This window comes from Glycine soja, chromosome 14 (assembly GCF_004193775.1).
Source record: "Glycine soja cultivar W05 chromosome 14, ASM419377v2, whole genome shotgun sequence".
In the NCBI taxonomy this organism is placed as follows: domain Eukaryota; kingdom Viridiplantae; phylum Streptophyta; class Magnoliopsida; order Fabales; family Fabaceae; genus Glycine; species Glycine soja.
Window position 1 is genome coordinate 3210972 of NC_041015.1, and position 20043 is coordinate 3231014.

The following is a 20043-nucleotide window of genomic DNA, read 5'->3' on the forward strand; positions in this document are numbered from 1 at the left end:
TAATTATTATATTAATTTATAGGGTCTTCTTAACTTGTATTCTTAGAATATTAATTAAAAAAAAACATGGTAGCTAGAAATTACAAAAGAATGTAAAAAACAAATCATAAACAGCCTAATTTTATATATTGTAATAAAAAAATTTCTCCGGCCTTTCTAATTTCTAAATCAATGTCACTATTTAACATTTGCCTAATTTATATTTATATATTAAATTATCATATCCTTCTTCAAATAAGCATAATATTGCTCATTCCACAATCCATGACGTGCTTTCTCACTCCTCCTACTAACTCCCTATAAAATACACATATTACTCGCTCTTTTGTCTTTAATTTGCTATCCTCAGACATTTTAGAATAGGGTTTTCTCAATCTCTTTTCATTGCTCCTAGATCAAGTAAGTTATAATCCTTTCTTATGGTTTTCATGCACTTGTTTTGATAGTTTCGTTGTCTTTAAGTTTGATATCTCTTCTATGATCCTGACCTATTTCAATAGAATGTCGTTTAAATACGAGATATATGTCTTTAAACTATTCATTCTTTTAATATGAACTTTCATCCTTGAATGAGAAATATTTTTAGGAGTTATTTTCATCTTGTTAAATCAACTTCTGCTATATTGAGTGAGTATTTTTTATTTATAAATTTTTATTTTTAAATAGTATTTTATATTTAATTTTGGTTTACATTTTAAATAATTATAATATTATATTAAGTTGAAGATATAAATAAACTAAATTTTAAGATAAATGTGTTCTTATTCAACCCCTAATTCAATTTGATTTTTAAATTTTGATTTTTGAATTGAAATAATTTATTTTCATAATTTTTCATAATTTAAAAAAATATATGTCTTCAATTTATTCCTATTTCATATAATTAAAATATATTATTAATAATGAAAATATTTATCATTTTTAAATTTATTTTCATGTATAAATTTGATTTAAAATTAAAAATGTTCTAACAAATAAAAAAAATTGCTAATCAAAATATAATTTCTTTTGAATTGATGATATTCGTTAGACTTTAACGTAATTCCAGTGTTCATGTAATTTTTTAACAAAAATATATCAGAATAAAATTTTATTCATAGTCACGGCTCACAGTTCTAATTAATTAATTTTGGGAGATTTAAAAAATGCTCCATATGGGTAAGTGTGAGTCATCTATAATTAATTACTAACAATTAACAATGATTCCAACGTGCAATGCAGCATTTGTTCATAGGGTATGTTCTTTTTTACTACTACCATCTAATAAAAAACTTTTTGAAGTTACCAATAAAAAAACTTTGACTTAATTTAATTTTGAAAAGTCCCTTAATATTTTTTTAAAATCATACTAGCATTATAAGTTATAAATTTAATCTTTTAGTTAACTTTATTTTTAAATTTTTAATTAATATCTAAACAAATAAATATAATAACAAGATTATTTTCTTAAAAAAAATCAAAATTGGACTTAATAATTGTTTTGAAATAAAATATTATCAATATCTATTTATTTTTTTATCCAATAGTAATTTAGATTAAATTTTCATATATAACAGCCTAAAATAGTAGAATTGTTAAACCGCGTGACTATTACATTCCAACGCGTAAACCGTTTGCTTCTTATTATATAATGATAATCATATCTACGGAATAGAATAACGTTGTGATTCACTCACTCTTCTATTTTCCAACTTTACAATTTCATTTCAGATAGCTTCTTGACTCGTTACTGACTCACTCAATGGCTGACCGAGTTCACCCCAGCCACTCGCCTTCCGTTTCCGCCGATTCACAACCGCCATCGCCTCAAGACTCCCCCGTCGTTCCGAAACCGCCGTCGCCACCGTCACCGGAGAAGCCAGTGCCTCCGCCTGGAACCTACGTCATCAAGATCCCCAAGGATCAAGTCTACCGCGTCCCTCCGCCGGAGAACGCTCGCCGCTACGACCAATACGCTCGCCGTAAACACCGCCGGAGCCGATGCTGCTGCTGCTTCTGCTGGCTCATCGGAATCCTCTTCATTCTCGTCGTGCTCCTCGCCATCGCCGCCGGCGTCCTCTACCTCGTTTTCCGTCCCGAGGCGCCGAAATACTCCATCGAAAACATCACCGTCAGAGGAATTAACCTCACCTCGCCGTCGTCCGTGGCGGCGATCTCGCCGGAGTTCAACGTCACCGTCAAGGCCGATAACCCTAACGACAAGATCGGGATCCGTTACTTGAAGGATAGCTCCGCCGAGGTGTTTTATAAGGACGCGAGGCTGTGTAACGGCGCTCTGCCGGCGTTTTATCAGCCGTCAAACAACGTGACGGTGTTTGGGACGGCGTTAAGGGGTGACGGAATCGAGCTGAGGAGCGAGGACCGAAGAGCGTTGCTGGAAGCGCAGACCAAACGGAGAGTGCCGTTGACCGTTAGGATTAGGGCACCGGTGAAAATAAAAGTGGGGTCCATTAGGACGTGGAAGATTACCGTCAAGGTGAACTGTGATGTGACGGTGAATGAGTTAACGGCGCAGGCCAAGATTGTTTCTAAACGTTGTACTTATGACGTGGATCTTTGGTGAAGGAAACGGTGACAACAGAGGGTGTTTTTTTTTTTTTTTTTTTTTCGTTTATAGATATAGGACCGAAATATTGGAGATTATACAAATTTTCGTATACATTAATGTTACATTGTAGCGCATTTATTGATACGCGTACGCCATGTATCTTAGGATTTGATTTGGTTTTGTGCATATGTCATGTGATTTTTATTGAATGATAAAGTAAGTAATTTCATTGTTCATTCTTGAATGTGAATTCTTTTGATTGGTTTTGTGGTCTCTAAATAAGAAACCGCAGCTTGGTCTTACCCACCAAATGAAGCAACTACTGTATAAAACCTTGTTTCGAGCAAGATGATGGTTGGAAATGTATGTTCTAACACATTTTTTAATATCTTGTATTTAATAAAATTTATCAAAACATTATCAAATTATGAATAAAATTTATCAAATAGTGTATTACTAACAATGAACTCTTTGGGCTGTAAAAAGATAATAATCTCTTTATTGATTAAAATTTATTAAAAATAATATAATTATGTTTGTCTTTCTTCATAATTTTATAATTTCTAATAAATTTTAATTAATAATATTGTGCTAGTAAGAACGTGTTAGATAATATGTTGTCAGTATTATTCTATTTAATTTGTAATTTCTAATAAGTTTTAATAAACACTACACGATAAATATTGTGCTAATAAAAATGTGTTAGATAATATGTTGTTAGTCTATTCAATATAGAAATCAAATATTTTGTTTGTTTTCTTTCTAATTTTTATGTGACAAATATTTTTTTTCTTAACCAATTTTCAAAGTAGAGTAGGTAACATGCTCTATTAATTTATCAACCTTGCTACTTGCTAATAACAGTTATTTATGATTCGAATAGAAAAAGAATGGCAAAATACATTTTTAATGAAAAATTGAAGTATTTTTTATCCATAAGTTAAATGCATTCGTATTTTTAATATTTTTTTTCTTCCAAAAAGGTAATTCTATTCTATTAGATTCAATTAAAGGGAAATCTATTCATATCCACAGAGCAGAATAACGTTTTGACTCCCTCACTCACTTTTTTCTTTCAAGTTTGCATTTTCATTCTATTTATATGTATAATAACAAATCATTTTTATATTAAAACATCAACTATTCAGTAAAAAAAATCAACTATTAATTTTTTCATCAATAACTAAAATCATTTACTTTACTTTTATTGGACTACGATCCTCCTCCTACCTTTATTCACTTTAGAAAAACTACATTTAATTACTAACTACTCTTATTTGTTTTTACTAATCGGTCAAAATCTGAGTGGGGAAAAGATCCACTCTTTGGTTAAGGAATAATTCCAAGTATTAGGTGCAAGAGGCCACGGTTCTTCTTTTCATATATAGCTAGACTATATTTTTATATATTTATAATATAGAGTTGTTTTTGTTTTAGTTTTTTTTAAGATTTGTTTTCTTGTTTTGGGTATTTATAATTTATTTTAGTTCTCAAGGTTAACAGACATGACAATTGAAATTGAGTTTGGAATTTTCTCTCTTTTATAGCGGTGTTAGATTCTAGGTTGGGGACGTAATTCCCGTCCCAAGCACTATATGTACTTTCATAATTTCATTTCTTATAATCATAAAAAAATATAATTATTATTCGGAGCTGTCATATTAGTAATTAGTAATATCATGGAAGCTGCAAACATTTTGCTACCGAAAATTGTTGTATACAAGGCAGTGATAGAAGTTGTTATTCTTTTAATAATTATTTTAATATTTGTGTGCCTAAAAGAAGATTTAAAGGTCTTGAAAGCAGCCACAGCCAGGGGAGTAAAATACTATATAAACACTTTTTTAAAGACATTATCATCGGTAATGAACTTGTTTTAATGATTTCTTGTCATGTTATCCCTTAACCCAAACCCTATTTTAGTTTTTAATTTTTTACCTTGAAGCCGTTTTATCTGATGGCTACCTGGTCTGGTGATAAGTGGGTACTTCCCCAACCCAAATAATAATTCGTTACAGTTTTTTCTTCTAAAAAAATCACTGCTTTAATTTTTCATGCATTTGTTTTATTTTTTTAAAAAAAAATCAGAAGCCAAACCTAATCTAAAATATCATTAAAATCAGAAGCTATTTTAAATAGCTTCTCATAAAATCAACTGTTTCTGCTTTTCTTTAAAACCTCTAAAAAAATAATCACTAGATTATTTTAAATCAAAATCACTTCTTTTTAAAGCTATAAAAATTGGTCCAATAATTCTAAAATTAGATATTCACTCTTCCTAACTAAAAGAGCTCTCAGCCATTAGAGTGTTCCTTTATAAAATTCAAACAATATTATTAATCAATAATTATATACACATAACGTAAATGAAAAAATGGCACAAGCAAAGAAAATCAAGGAGGGGAGTATAAGTCCTGGTACAAACCCTTTATTAGCAAAAAAATTGCACCCAAATTTCTTCACCATCAGAACCTAGTACTTACAGCTTTTACTGAGTCCTTAACCATGCACTCATAGTCTCTCTAGTGCAATCTATCAGCTCCCTTCTATTCTTAGAACTAAATGAACAAATAAGTGTGGCAATCTGTAATGACTTTATTACATCCTACCATGTACAAATGCTACATCCAGTGGACTTGTATGCTCAACACAATGCTATAATTCTGCAATTCCACAATGTTTCATCGCAATTCTCTTATCGTGTGGATGTTTGTTTTCAGCCTAAACCACTTGAGATTGTAACTCTGATGGATCAACTTTGAGATTCGGAATTCGGATGACCATCTTGAGACTGAGAATTCAAATGACCATTTTGAGACTGAGAATTCAAACGCTGGTAATTTTTGACTTCCCGAATGGCTTGTCGAAGTTCTGTGTACATTTTGACAGAACAACCAGACAAATTATTTAATTGACTAAGAAATCGAATCAAGCTTCGCCGAAATTGATCAAGACCTGCAACCCAATCCTCTGATATGTCATCTCTCAATAAACCATCTGCTGATTCGCCACCAATATCAGCCTTCCATGTTGACATATGAGGATGAGCACCTTTTCCTTGGTTCTTGTCCTGGTGTGGTAAGAACTGGGCAGTATCCGTCGCCAAACTCTTAATCGAATCAGCTACATCCTTTACAGGTAAGGCACTAAGTTTATCCAACCAGACCGCACATGTGACATATATTGGAGGATCATAATAGCTAAGGTCAAATTGAGACCTCCTTTTTCTCTTGGATGATTTTTCTTCATGACGAACACATTTGAGAAGCCACCCATTTATAGCCTCCAGATAGAATTTCTGAGCTCCAATCCACTTGGTAAAGCTTGATGATAGAAATTGGAGTTCATTTTCAAGATAGGAAGTAATCTGTCTACGTAATTCTGAATGCATGGTGATTCTAGCATGGCTGTTGTTATATGCTGCCGACATTATCTGAAACTGAAGTTTGTGGCATTCATGCATCACTTCCCACATCCGATTCAACCTGACATCAAAGCATAACAGAAACAGATGAAATACAAAAGCTAGAAGCTCATAGCAATCAACATAAGTTGAGGTGTGAACCATCCATCCCTCTGACTATGAAAACATATGTTGCTTACTAATCCAAGATCAAAAAACTAGCATTCAAAGGTTGATCGCAGAACATCAGTGAGTCACAATAGAAAGCCATCAATCTTGCATAATCAATTACTAAAAGTTAACTCTTAACACTATAATTTGGAAAACTGTCAATTGCATTTGACGATAATGTTACTCCTAATTTAGACAAAAGGTTTTTGATGCCTAGACTCTTCTGGTAGAAAACTCTAGGTTTCAGATGCAGAAACAATAAATTTCAGCAAGGTTGTTATAGAACAAAAGCAAAACAATGAATTTCAGCAACTGAGCTTTTTTATTATTGACTATTTCTTTGTTGTTCAATAAATTTATAACCTTCAGTGGAAATTAGCAAGTTCTACCAAAAATAAACTTCCTGATAAATAAACTTTCTTCGTTGGAATTTCCTGATTGCACTTCTTGATGCACCTTTTATCCCATTTTTGTATATTATGAATTACTATCAAGGCGGTATACATTGGCATGAAATAGATACTTCATAAAAATAGCAAAACTGATAGGAGCATACCCTTCAATCAACTCCTCAAGTTGTGGCTGAAGCTCTTTGTCTCGTAACTCCGCAACCCTCTTTGATATAGAGTTTATCCTATGAATTGAAACTATGATTCTTGAGTGCAGATCCTTGACTTTAGCACGAGTTTTATCAACTGTAGAGGTCTTTTCTCCTTTTGATTCCAGTTGCCTTAAGAATTTACACTTCATGTCATATTCCTTTCTGACTATCTCACTAGCCTACTCGCAGAAGTAAACAATGATATTAGCAAACAGACAGAGAAATAGCCATATTCTATTATGTGTACCAATTTATTAAAAAAAATTAATTGTCAACATAAAAACTTCAGGGTTTAGTCTAAGATCCGAATCCAATACAAGACTTGTGCAACATATTATTATCAAAATGTAACATACAGAAAATACAGGTTGACAAATATGTTGATAAGAAATACATCGTACCTTCACTTCATCATAGAGTTTCCTTTCCCAAGCATATAGCCTATCCAAGGTTGATGCATGACTTCCGGAGATCATACAAGAATTATCAAAGAGATTATTTGCATGGTCCTCAGCATTGTCAATTGAGTTTGCTCCTAAAGGGTTTCTGGATGAGGAGGATCGAGATGACACCGTCCTATGCCAAGTTAAGTACTTAACCGAGTTTTGAGCAGGTTCTAAGAAGATGAATGGAATAGTTATATGTTGAATTCACAAAACAGCCGAAACACAGGCATGAATATCTAAATTACCAAAAAATTAGACGGGCAATTTACTCAACAAGGTCAGCAATGTCTGGGAAAAATGAAAGATAAACAGTTGAAATGACTCAAATTACCTTCTGGAACTTGGCTTGGGTCCTCCCCACATGAGAAACATACCTTCAAAAACGAGGACACCAGAGAACCATCTGTTACAAACAAAAATTCTCTGGTTAAAATTTTAAAGCATTTCATTTTGAAATTAATTTCACAGCAATGAAAAGAAACTTCCAAAAGCTTCTTTGAAACAGAAAGTGAATTTTTCTTTCAAACCCCAAGGATATCAACAAAATCTACCATAATGCTATTTAATGGATATCCATGCAGGGAGTGTCTGTAGCCTATAGGGTGTCTACAGAATGTATCTTAAGTAGCATGATTATGGGGGGAAAAATATTCATTCAAAATCTCATCATTATATTTTACTTGCACTAAAAAGTTAAGAACTACTAATATTTAATATTCCCAGATGATAACTGTTTCAAAGCCAGATGAAAAGAAAAGAAGAGAACCAGAAATATTACTTTCTTTTCCTTGGAATATTGGACGAAAGTGAACTTTGTTTGCTTCAAGCATCTTTGGAACCTCTTGGCCAGATTCTGAAGCTTTAATAAAGAGCAATTCAATATCTCTCACGCTTGAAAAGAAATTCTTAGGGGTGACTTTATTTTCATTACGACTTTCCTTCTCCATTGGTTTATTTGTTTCAGGTGGAGGCAAAGCTGGCATAGGTGCTGTCTTTAATGGAGATAAATAAGCAGAGTTCCCCTTTTCTCCATTCACTAATTCAACTTCAGAAGCTGAATGCCCTCTGAGAGGCTTAGTTGTGGCAGGTTCAAAATTGGCTTGAACATGACTGTTAGATCTATTTAGATTTTCAAATCTTTGGACTAGAGTTTCTGCGGCAGGCTCTTCATCAAATTCGTCTTCAGAGTCCCTAGAGTGTTCCCTTCCATGAGATGAAGCCTTCTCTTCGTCGTCTTCCAACTCAGGAATTCCCTCCTCCTCCCTTAGTCTTTGTATGTCATCAGCATTCCCTATATCTTGATGCATACCCTTCCCATCTTGAAAAGAAAATTGATGGTCAATGGGGTGAAAGAGACCAAAGAAATCCCACTGTGGAGTTCCAGCTGGAAGAGAAGAATCTTCAAATGCTGCTGTTCCAGACATTACACTGGTATTCTGTGTAGTAGTACCTGATGATGTTACTATTCCTATAACAGGTACAGGTGGTTTTTCCTCAACTTTCTTGGAAGAAATAGTGCTATGTTTCATATGATTTGCTCTGAACTTGCTAGAAGAACTAGGAAGGGAGGGAGTTGGAGAGAAATTTTCGTGTTCAGCTGCATCTATGTGATGTGACACAGATGCTGAAGAGAATGAGAGGGTCCTTTCAGTTAAAGCAAGTGGTTGTTCTGGTGTTGCAGTAGTGTACAGAGAAGGCTCAATTGGTCCTTCAGGTTCTGTAAATTTTCTCAGAGCTGTTCCTGTATTTTTCAGTGATTGAATGTATGAAACATGAGCAGCTGCTAATGAGCAACGCCCATCAAGTGCTTGCCTCACAAACTTCTTCCTTTCACGACATAGCTGCAGTGCCTTATCATCCTCCATTTTGGAGCTTGAGGCTCCCATTGTTCCAAATCTAGATCAAATTGGCTTTCCCTTTATGGAAATCCTTCACTGAAATTCTAACTGTAAATTCATCAAACACCAAATGTATTAAATGAACAATAAATGAATTAACATAACAAACTCAGCAACAATTGCCACAAGAAAAATGCAGATCACAAGTATCTTTTTTAGGTACACAGAAACATGATTGTATTTGTAACACATTAAGAAAATGGACTAACATCTAAAGAACTGGTGGAATGTCACCATCAACTTTCATCTGGAAACACAAGCAAACAAAAATTGCATCTGATCTGAGGAATATGGTGAGGAAAACATTGTTAGTGAAACCACTGGAAACAGCACCAACAATTGAAGTGGGAAAACCAGCTCAAACTCCAAAACAATCAAATAGAAAAAAAGCATCCACTATCCAAAAAGAAAGTTGAAGTTGAAATCCAAAAGACAATGTTCAAAACCCAATGTGAAACACATTGAGTGAGTGCGTGGAGATGCAGAAAGCAACGAAATTTACCACAAAGGAGACAAATTTCAAGGAAGGGATAGATAGACCAGCTCCAAAATAGAAAGTAGGATATTTTTTGAGTAATTAGCCAAAAAAAAAAGTGGGATCAAACCCAAAAAACAATTTATGTAGCAGGAACAAATGGGGAACCCAAAAAGCAAAAAACACAGTGAACCACTCACTAACAAAGAAAATTGGAATTTGGAAAAAGATGGAAAATTTGGTGGGTACTAAAGCTGCAAAAATATGAACTTGGATTTCAGCGAAGACCCATGTAAGAGAATGATTGACAGAATGAGATTTGGGAATTTTCAGAGAAGGAAGAGAAAATAATGCAATGGTTATCACTCATAACTGGTTCCATGCAAAAGAAACATAGGAGGGGACACAGTGAATTAGTGATGCCCACCTCCACGTGGGTCCCAGTGTCTGCCGAAAGTTGAGCGTGTGAGAAATACGCGCTTGGAACATTCAATATATCAATGCACAAGAAAGCAAATTGTACTAGCTTTCTTTTCAAAGGCATATAATTTTCCATCGTTCATTTTCCATCTAAAAAAGTATCTAACTTCCTACAGGTTCATTTATTTATTTATTCGTTTGAAAGATTGAAGAGAAAAAAACAATGCGAAGCATTAATTAAAAATGAAGCTACACATGGATTGGTTGAAGTTCAAGAATATTCTCTTATGCATATGTGTTAGTATAAAAGTATAGTTAGTGTGGGGGTTAGAGTGTCTAAACTGATACAGGTTTATTTATTTATTCGTTTAAAATATTGAACAAAAACATACAAAGCTTCAATTAAAAACAAAGTTAAAAATGTGTTAGTTGAAGGTTAATAATCTCAAAAAACTTGTAAATGTGTTCGATGAAGTTTAATATTCTCAATAAAGTAAGTTATGCAGAGAAAAACTTCTCTCTCACACACAAATATAAGGATTAAAGAATAGAAATACGAAAATAATATTACAAATGAAAATAACAAAAGTCATAAATTTAATGTAGTTTGTTACATAAACAAATATTGGTCACCTCTCTTTCAGTTGAGTTATTCTTCTAAAAAAAGAAAGTTTAATATTCAATTTCACATTTTTATATTTAAAAGACATCTCAATGAGTTAAAGTGAAAATGATTATAAATTATCATTCGTATTATTTCTAAATCATATGAGACTTTTTTTTTATGTGCTAGGGCTAGAGGGCCAGGGCTTATGTGTGTGGCTTAGGACAACTGTCTGGGTGTGGACCTCAAGTTTACTAAATTGTTAGGTCTAGTAGATTCAAGTAATTATCTCTTTTAACTCAAATTAATCAGTCTCACAATTTTATCTTTAAAAGGTCTCTTAACAGGTCAAAAAGAGGATGCATAAAAACTGTTTTCAACTTCAAATCTTAAAAAATGAGACTTTTTTATGTACCACATATCTATAAAAATCTAAATTATTTGAAAAGAATTACTCAAGAGTAATTTTAATATCTTCATCTTTATTTTTCTCTTAATCTAACTGTCAAAGATGAGTTGCACGTTAAGATCATTAGACATTCTATCCCAATCATTTATATCTTATAGTTGAACTATTTAAGCATCGAAATCCTTGTGTGTGATTAGATTACAATATAAAGATTTCTTACACTTCTGATTCATACACTAGTTTACCTTAAAAAAAGTGCATACGCTATTTTCATATATATATATAAAGCTAAAAAAGAAAAAAAATTACTATAATTTAATAATATTAAAATGATATCATATATTAAGTTATAAGATATTCAACATTTGCAAAAAGGTGAGCGGGGCTTAGGGTGGTAAAGTGGAACATCATCACAAGAGAAGAAAAACAAAAGTGTGGTGTAGGGAATGTGGACAGCACCCTCCTTGCTGTGGACATGTGATTAGTTTCTTGGCTTGATGACTCTTTTTGTCATGCCTTTAATTGATGCTTTAGTTTTTCTACATCGCTAATTCTAAATTGGAAAAATTGTAAATTTGATTTCTCTATTTGTCTCATTGTAAATTTGATTCCCTATACTTTAATTTATAAATTTAGTTTTCCTATTTTTTGTAATACTGTTATTTCAGTTTTCAATATCGAAATTAGATATTATCGGTTACTTGTTAACTTGACTGTCACGTGTAGTGCGTTAAAATCTCAACATATAACGATCAATGTTCAATAAAAACGTGATTCGTGACGATCAACGCTGACAAGTAACTGTCAATGTTCAATTTTAAGTTAGGATTAAAATAATTGGAAATTAATTAATTTAACAACTGAATAATGTAATATTATGTTAAAAATCTTACACATTAAATTTCAAATTATTTAAACTTTTTTTAAGTATGTAATAAATAGTAAAAAGAAAATTTTTAATCAAATTATATTTTTTATGAGTGAATAAAAATAAAGACAACAAAGAGAACAAAACAACTATCTAACAAATGAGATGCCTAGAGCACCAACAAGAAAAGAAGAAGCTAACTCACGTGGATAAGTGATAAGTCTCACAAACTTGACAAAAAGTTGGCAAAGAAACTTGAGTCCGTTCATTAAAAATTATGACATTAAACAGAATAAATATTTTTATTTTATATTTATTTAAAAAATGACCGAGAATAATATAATTAATAGATGAGTACAAAACAAAAGGCTTTAATTTTTAAACAATGAAATAATATTTATACATCGTACAAAGTATTAACAAAATACATATATCTCTACTTTTCTTTTTAATAATCGAAAAAATAGTAATTGACCTACATAATCATTTAAAAATACATTAAATTTAGTAAAATTAATTAGTATATTTAATTTAATAATATTATTAAATCTAATTATAAATCATATTTAATTAACACACCATTTAATATATTTTATTATAGGTGTATTATTATTGTCATTGTAATAGTCTTGACCAATATTTTAGTGTCTTTTTGTTTCATTATTAAGCAAAACGTTACATGCATGATAAAATAAATAAGATTTATTTTGCAGAAGTTTTAATCTCATTTAATGGTGGCAAAAGTTTTAAGTTATAATGAAACTCGTTTATTAGTGTACAAATATTAGAGTTCAACTCTTCTACAAACATTAAAATCATACAATATTTTTTCGGTAGACCATTTATTTACTTTTATAAATAAAAAAACCAAATACTCTATTACACTAAATCAGGCGGACTGTGCTATATTTTTTCGGTAGACCATTTATTTTCTTTTAAATAAGATTTTGCCACATAATTAAATACTATTCACATGTTGAAATGACACAAACTGATTAAAAGAGAGATTTTAAAAAAGTCCTGTATTACTCCGTTTCAAAAAAAAAAAAAGATTCACCTATTGGATCCCAAAGCAAGCCTTACTATCATGTTTAGCATTTTTTCCCTAAAAGAAATTTATTATACTATTATTTATTATAAAAATAAAAATATTACTAATAGACTAATATAGGTGCCAAATAATAAATTGTTTATTTCCTTTCTATTTTTTAATTTAATTTAATTTTAATATTGCAATTAATATGTGAAATAAAATATCAACCTAAATCAATTTATAAATTATTACTTGTGTTATTATTAATTAATTGAATTAAATAAAATTAAATTAGATCTACAATATCATTAAATAATTCTACTAATTATTACTATTATTATTAGCAAAAACTTAAAAGTTAATATATAAATTATGTCACATATTAATATGAAATTTATTTATCGTAAGTAATAATAGTTTTAACTTTTAATTATATTTCTCGTTAGTAATAATTTCAATAACTTATAAATATAAAATCTTTAAATGAATAATATTTTGATCATGTGCATCAAAATCACAGTAATTTTAATCTTCAAAAAATATTTCCCCTTTTTAAAACTATTTTATATAAACTTCATTAAAAATCCAAATGTATTAATGAATAATAATTTGATTTAACTCTAATGAAATTCTAAATAATATGATTCGATAAACATATCACAATTTAATTATAAAGCTTATACAAAATTATTAAGTAAGAATTAAAAAAAATGAAAGGTAGATCGTCAGTGTTTTATATACATTTTATCTTAATATTTATGAATTTTAATCAAATTCAATTTGAAATACTTGTACCAAAAAAAGTAAAAATTTGAAATCAAAATTGATTTGAACAATACAAAAAATTTAAATATATATATATATATATAAAAGTTAACTTGACCTTAAAAATATATTAATGTAGCATTTATATAAATATATAAATAAACAAAATTTTCTTTATATAATATCATAAATATGACACGATTTTGTTATTTAATAATGTTTTAAAAAGGAATATGAAACATGACCATGCAATTTTTCATCAATAAAATGATCTAATAATTCTTTCGCTTTTGCATACCCCCACATATTCATGTATTTGTAACACGCCAGACAAATTATACAAAATGAGAGAAATTGAAAGGCGATAAAAAACATATAGTTAAAAATGATTTAAATAAATTAATTAATATTACTTATATAAACAAAAAAAAATACTTTTTAATAATTTATCACTTAAAAACTTTCCAGTTAAATTTATTTAACTTAAAATAATTATAAAATAAATAACATTCAGAAAAATTTTCTCGAAAAACATCGTAAAAAGACTTTTAATCGATGAAAAATTTCTGAAGAACAAAAAGTTAAATAAAATATTACAAAGTGAAAACCACCAAGAAATGTTACATAATACATAAGAAAAAGAGAACATTAATAGCTAACTACTATTTTTTTAAAAAATTAAATTAAAACTAATTACTCATCTCAATTTATCATATCAACTTTTAAATTTTCGAAAACACCAAAATTTTTGGAAAAAAAAACATACCAATTAAATTTCTAAAGAAAAGGTCAAGAAATAGAATTATTTATTGGTGATTCATTTTTAATCAAAGTATTTTTTTATACTAAAAACACATTAATTTCACATTGAAAACTCAGTATACAACGACTTTTACTAGACCAAGATGATCAGTTCTCCTAAGCAGCAACATCTGTTTTTCTTTTTTCTTTTTCCCTTCTGATACAAAATAAAAACAATACCGTGACAATGCTCATAAGCATGTAATTCCAAAAACATTTATATATCTCACAAGGAAATAATCTTCCTATGTGAATGTGAGTGATGTCCAATCGAAACTACTTCATGATCATGATCATGAAAAAGTAGGGTCAAGACTCCTACTAAACACAGAACAGAACCAACAAGAAGCTTGTCATACCGCTCCACCCAGTGAAACTTCAGTTGACTGGCCCCATAAAATGACAACGCTACTAGCGAAGTCATCACAGTTATTGTGCTGTAAATGCAATGTGTGAAGCTTGGTTAGTAATGAATATCTAAACAATTTTTATTTGCAAACTTAATTGGCATCTAAACCAGAGTAGCATCAACCCAGATTAAGAAACTCAGGGCCTTTAAGATTGTGAATCTTTTAGTGCAGAACAGCATTCAAAATTCAAATACAAGACAGAAATAAGGATTCCTATATGTTCCATCAACCAACCTGAATTTCAAAAAAGTAGTCAAGGGATCTAGCTGAATTGTTAACCATCTTTGTTTAGCTTGGATGGCATCTCAAAATTCAAGTAGTTTGTGGTACCAAAGAGAGGTTTGTCAGACAGACATGATGTCTTATTAGAAGTCTTAGCATAAGTTGTCATGAAAAAAGGTATACATGATGTCATGTTATAACAACTTAATATTCCATGTTCAAGTGATAGAGTAATTGCTGACTAGGCAGTCCAACCAGCTTAACCATTAATTGGACACTTGTCCAATTATAATTCAGTCTCAAAACATAATTGAGGGTCAAACACCTTTGGACCAACTAAAATACTCAACCTGGTTTAACCTGTGTTTACATTTCCTGAAAGGTTTTATAAATTTGATATTGTTTCATGCGATTTACAACTTAAAACTCATACTAGATGGCCAACTGGTCTAACCATGAATTCGTCACTTGACCAATCCGATTATAATTCACTCTCAAAACTGAGTAGATGGTCAAACAACTTCAGAAAAGTTATGGAATCTCCCTATTCCCTACCTAGTTTCACTCTTTGGTCCAGTTTTAACAACATTGAATAGATTGTATTCCATTAGTTTCTCAACAATCAAAACAAATTTTCATGATCATGAAGTAAAAGATTTCTTGGGAGCTTTTGCTTTATTCAATGTTAAGGTCAACATCAGAATTTTTATTATTGATAATCACTGACACCGTTTTACCAACAAATAACATATCACTTTAAATAATCATAGGCCATTGATTAATACCTGAATAGTAGTACTATGATGGCAAGCACCATCATGGAAGAGGAATTTCCAACAGCAAGAAAGACCGGGAGTGTTGTAGCACAAGGAGACAATGCAGGAACGAGAATAAGTCCAGCTACAGCCATTTTCTCCATGGGTTGGTTGTGTGAATGACTATGGCCACCCTTTCCCATCAGAAACAGAATTATATAACTACCACCCAAAAATACAAGCAAAAGTGAAGCAACCTTATGCACAGTTTCTTCACCAGCAATGGTGTTTGCCATGGTAATTGCCGTTATACCAAGCAGTGAAGTGGATATTACGTGCAAAATTGCTCCAAGTGCAGCTACATGAAATAAAATGAATAAGGTTAAAAAACTTTATGAACAGAATCTGAGAACACAGTCTTCTGAGTCTTTGCACTAGACATCATATGGGAATAAGGGCAGATGCAATGGGTTGGTTACATATATGAAACGATGGATAGGGCTAAGAAGGAAATTCAGAGTGCTTTCAATGGCAACAAGGACAGGTGCAAAGAAATTTTGGCAATCATTGATTGAAGATGAGTGTCAACTCAACATCCATTGCATCCAACAAGTCATTTTCTAAATCCTGAGTTCTTTTATAGCTAGCCAAGAATAGCTCTGATCATAAAGTGATAAAAGCACTGAGAAATTTAGTTAAAATGAATAAATCGTATTTTAAAATGAGCTGTCAATATATAAGAAAGCTGGATTGAAAGTAGCAACAAGGCAAAAGGCTAGAATGGCTCCTAATAAGTGAAAGTTCATATTTTAAAGGCTTAAATACATTTTTCGTCCATGTAATTTAATACATTTTTCGTCCATGTAATTTAACACATTTTTCATTTTCGTCCTTGCAATTTTACTTTTTTACATTTCAGTTCTTCCAAAATGTATTTGTTTTGTTTTTTGTCCTTAAAACACTTTAGATAACGCTTTTAACATTAAAAAACATGCTATATAAAGTACTTTAGGGCAAAAAACAAAACAAATACATTTTGCAAGAACTAAAATACTTTTTTTGCAGCAACGAAAATGAAAAAAATGTTAAATTGCAGGAATGAAAAATATATTTAAACCTATTTTAAAATTTAATTACATAACAATTCATGCAAATACTAATGCAAATAACTTTTGCACTGAATAACGGAGGAGGACAACAAGTAATTGCAAAAACTTGCAATTATTGAACTTGACTTGTAGTTTGCCAGAATGTGAGCATAATTGGAGTGCTTTTGAGCATGCAAGTTAAATATCAAATGATTTAAATTTGTAGAGTTTCATTTCATATAACAATTCTGAACCTAACGTTTTCAAAAGTATAATATAGATTTATTCGAGAAGAGAGGTTGCAAGAGGATATGGAAAAATTCATAAGCGCATCACTAGATTTCATCTTTAAACAGAACTCAAGTCATTCATTTGTGAGAACATTTATTAGCCTTTCTCTGCTCACTCACATCCAAACAGAAGAAAAGCACAATCCCTAAACCCTGACGAAGATTCGCGCATCACAGAGCAAGAAACATAGCAAAAGAAGAAAAAAAAACGTCGCTGACCTAAGTTGCGCAATTAGAGAGGGAGAGAGAGAGGAACGTAACGTACTGACGATGAGAGTGGTGGAGAGAGTCCATTTCTGAGCGCGACCGACAATGGAGAAAGGAAGCCAGTGAGTGGGAATGAAGGAATGGAGAAGCGACACGGTGGCGATTCCGCCGATGGTCGACAGATCTTCAGCGGTGAGCCCACCCATTGCCGCCAAATTTGGAGAATCTATTGCTCACAACTCAGATCTACTCCACAACTGCGAATCCCCTGTTTCTGTTACGGATTAGGACCCGAAGAACCAAAATCTGAATAAAGCGGAGAAAAAGCCTGGGAAAAGTTATTATATTATATATTTATTAAAATAAAATATTGTGATTTATTTAGAAAAACAAGTTATTTATGACTAAATACCTACTAAATAAATTATTTATTAGGGATGACAAAGTAATAATTTATTCTCGTATATTATCGTTATTAAATTACTCCAGCTTTACTTAGGGTTACATAATACACACTTGTACAAGCAAAATGTAGAAACCCTAAAACTGATCTTCAGACTCACTCACTACTTGTTAATTTATATATTAAGTAACAATATAAGTACATAATTATATTATTTTATATATAAGTAAAAAAATGATAATACTTTATATTGTAAGAATGGTGTATAGTTTCAAAATTATAACGATTTTATTTGTCATATTTGGATAATTTTGTCAAAGAATAAGAATAAAAATAAATCACATTTTTATATTTAAACATTAAGATATATAAATTAAAAATAAATTTTGAATAAATTAATATGAGAGAATTCCTACAAATTAATTTATGCATTAGTTACTTTTATGAAAATCTTTATTTCAATTTTCTTTCTTTTCTCCTACAAATAATACCGATAAAAAAGTTTATCCGGAAAGGATTACTAAAATAAAGAGTGTAAGAGAAAGAAAGATAAGATGAGGGCTATAATAGTACTTCACACTTATATTATCATGTTTGGAGTTGAATTGTCATCTTTATTGTTCTTAGTTACATAGTCAATGTGATATTCATAATTGTAATAAAATTCAAACAGGGATTGTATTAATTTTTTATTTATTAAATAAAATATATTAATCACAATATCAAATTGCAATCAATAAATTCACGAATAACTCATGAATGTTCAACATTTGGTTCTACTTTTAAAGCATATCTATCTGATCAGATTATATTTTACTACTTTCCTCGATGACCATTTGCATCCTTTTTCTCGAATTTTTATCAAGCATGCAACAAAACAATGTATGGTACTAAACATCCTCCTCTTCTTTTATTTACAACTATCAATAAATAAATATGACATCAAACGTTCGATTATATTAAGCATACTCTTCTATTTTTCTGATCAGAAATCTGGAATGAAAAAAAATAGTAAAAAAAAAACAAGGAGTTTGTGACTAAGAAAATAATTAATCACAGCCTCCAAAGCATAATAGGAAGATATATAAAACAAAAAAATGTTGATGGCAACAAAGTATACTAGGTTTTTCACTAGTTAAAAGTCAAAGCAAAATCTTTGCAATACTGTCTCGTTTGTTTGCAACGTGATATTGTTCTAACAAGGAAACTTCAAATTTTGTGTAGCAAGAATTTGGTTTATTCATTCATCTCGATCATATATGATCAGAGTTAATTAAGATACTTAGCACTTCTGGACCCGTGATTCTGTGTTGTCATGTACTAAACGGACAAAACAGAATAAATAAGAGTGAAGATAACATTTTCTAAAAAGTCAAAAGTGTCAAATTAATCAAGAATGTATATATCTTTTCGCAATTTTAAATTGATGACCGCTTCACAATTTAGTGTGTTTAGATATACATTCACAAACTTTAATTTTAAAAGATTTTAATCTTATAAAATTAATTTTGTAAAAATAGAGTTTGAAATAAAATAATTTGTTTAAATTTTTTCATCTAAAATGTAATAGCAATATAATTAATATTTTCTGAATAGTTTAAAGTTCATATAATTAATGCATATAAGGGTAGTACCTTTGAAATTACATACTAAACATAAATTAGGTTAAACACGGTTTCATCTACCGCAAAAGCAATTCTAAGGTGGGTAGGTGCAAATTTTGGTTTGGACTTTGGAGAGAAAAACATCATCAAGTGATGATCATAAACAAAAATTTGTCAAATATGCTATGTTAAAAACCAAAAACTAGTCAATAAAAGCTATTGATGTTTGTTGGATTGAGAAAACGTATATTTCAAACATGCATTATTAAAACCTTCTTGGTTTTTATTTTTATTTTTTAAATTTAGATGGTGACAAACAAATAACTGAGGGTGACCTGCAAACACGATAATACCAAACTAGGTCGGTAGCTTCACATGGAAGAGAAAATGTAGCTGTCCTTAATTAGTTCATTAGTCTCCACCAAACCATTCTAGATCCACTCATATTATAAGTCATTTCCTTCAACATGCACCCCATTAATATTAATATTAATATTGTATAATAGTATATAATAATAATTCATTACATTTATCTTTGACCCAAAATTTGCACTTATATTTCATTAATATTAATATTAATATTGTATAATAGTATATAATAATAATTCATTACATTTATCTT

General features: G+C 30.5%; 3 protein-coding genes across 5 annotated transcripts; 1 reads left to right on the forward strand and 2 right to left on the reverse strand.

The window, feature by feature from the left end:
• Nucleotides 1-1635: 1635 nt before the first annotated feature.
• LOC114385359 (NDR1/HIN1-like protein 13) lies at nt 1636-2784 on the forward strand. The gene has a single exon (XM_028345405.1). The coding sequence runs from the start codon at nt 1742-1744 to the stop codon at nt 2561-2563; it is 822 nt and encodes a 273-aa protein (XP_028201206.1). The 5' UTR covers nt 1636-1741; the 3' UTR covers nt 2564-2784.
• Nucleotides 2785-4861: 2077 nt separating this feature from the next.
• LOC114383646 (nitrate regulatory gene2 protein-like) lies at nt 4862-9923 on the reverse strand. 3 transcript variants are annotated; one of them, XM_028343360.1, is made up of 7 exons: nt 9570-9923; nt 9277-9348; nt 7948-9115; nt 7501-7572; nt 7125-7339; nt 6679-6902; nt 4862-6033 (listed from the first exon to the last, which is right to left on the reverse strand). In XM_028343360.1, the coding sequence occupies exons 3-7, from the start codon at nt 9053-9055 to the stop codon at nt 5301-5303; spliced, it is 2352 nt and encodes a 783-aa protein (XP_028199161.1). In that variant the 5' UTR covers nt 9056-9115; nt 9277-9348; nt 9570-9923; the 3' UTR covers nt 4862-5300. The 3 variants fall into 3 exon arrangements, with proteins under 3 accessions (XP_028199161.1, XP_028199162.1, XP_028199160.1); XM_028343361.1 differs by having other exon boundaries at nt 7948-9348; XM_028343359.1 differs by having other exon boundaries at nt 9277-9923.
• A 4538-nt stretch (nt 9924-14461) lies between these two features.
• Nucleotides 14462-17731, reverse strand: LOC114384962. The gene is made up of 3 exons (XM_028344820.1): nt 17473-17731; nt 15860-16187; nt 14462-14879 (listed from the first exon to the last, which is right to left on the reverse strand). Exons 1-3 carry the CDS (start codon nt 17618-17620, stop codon nt 14669-14671), a joined length of 687 nt encoding a protein of 228 aa, XP_028200621.1. The 5' UTR covers nt 17621-17731; the 3' UTR covers nt 14462-14668.
• Between the last annotated feature and the right edge of the window lie 2312 nt (nt 17732-20043).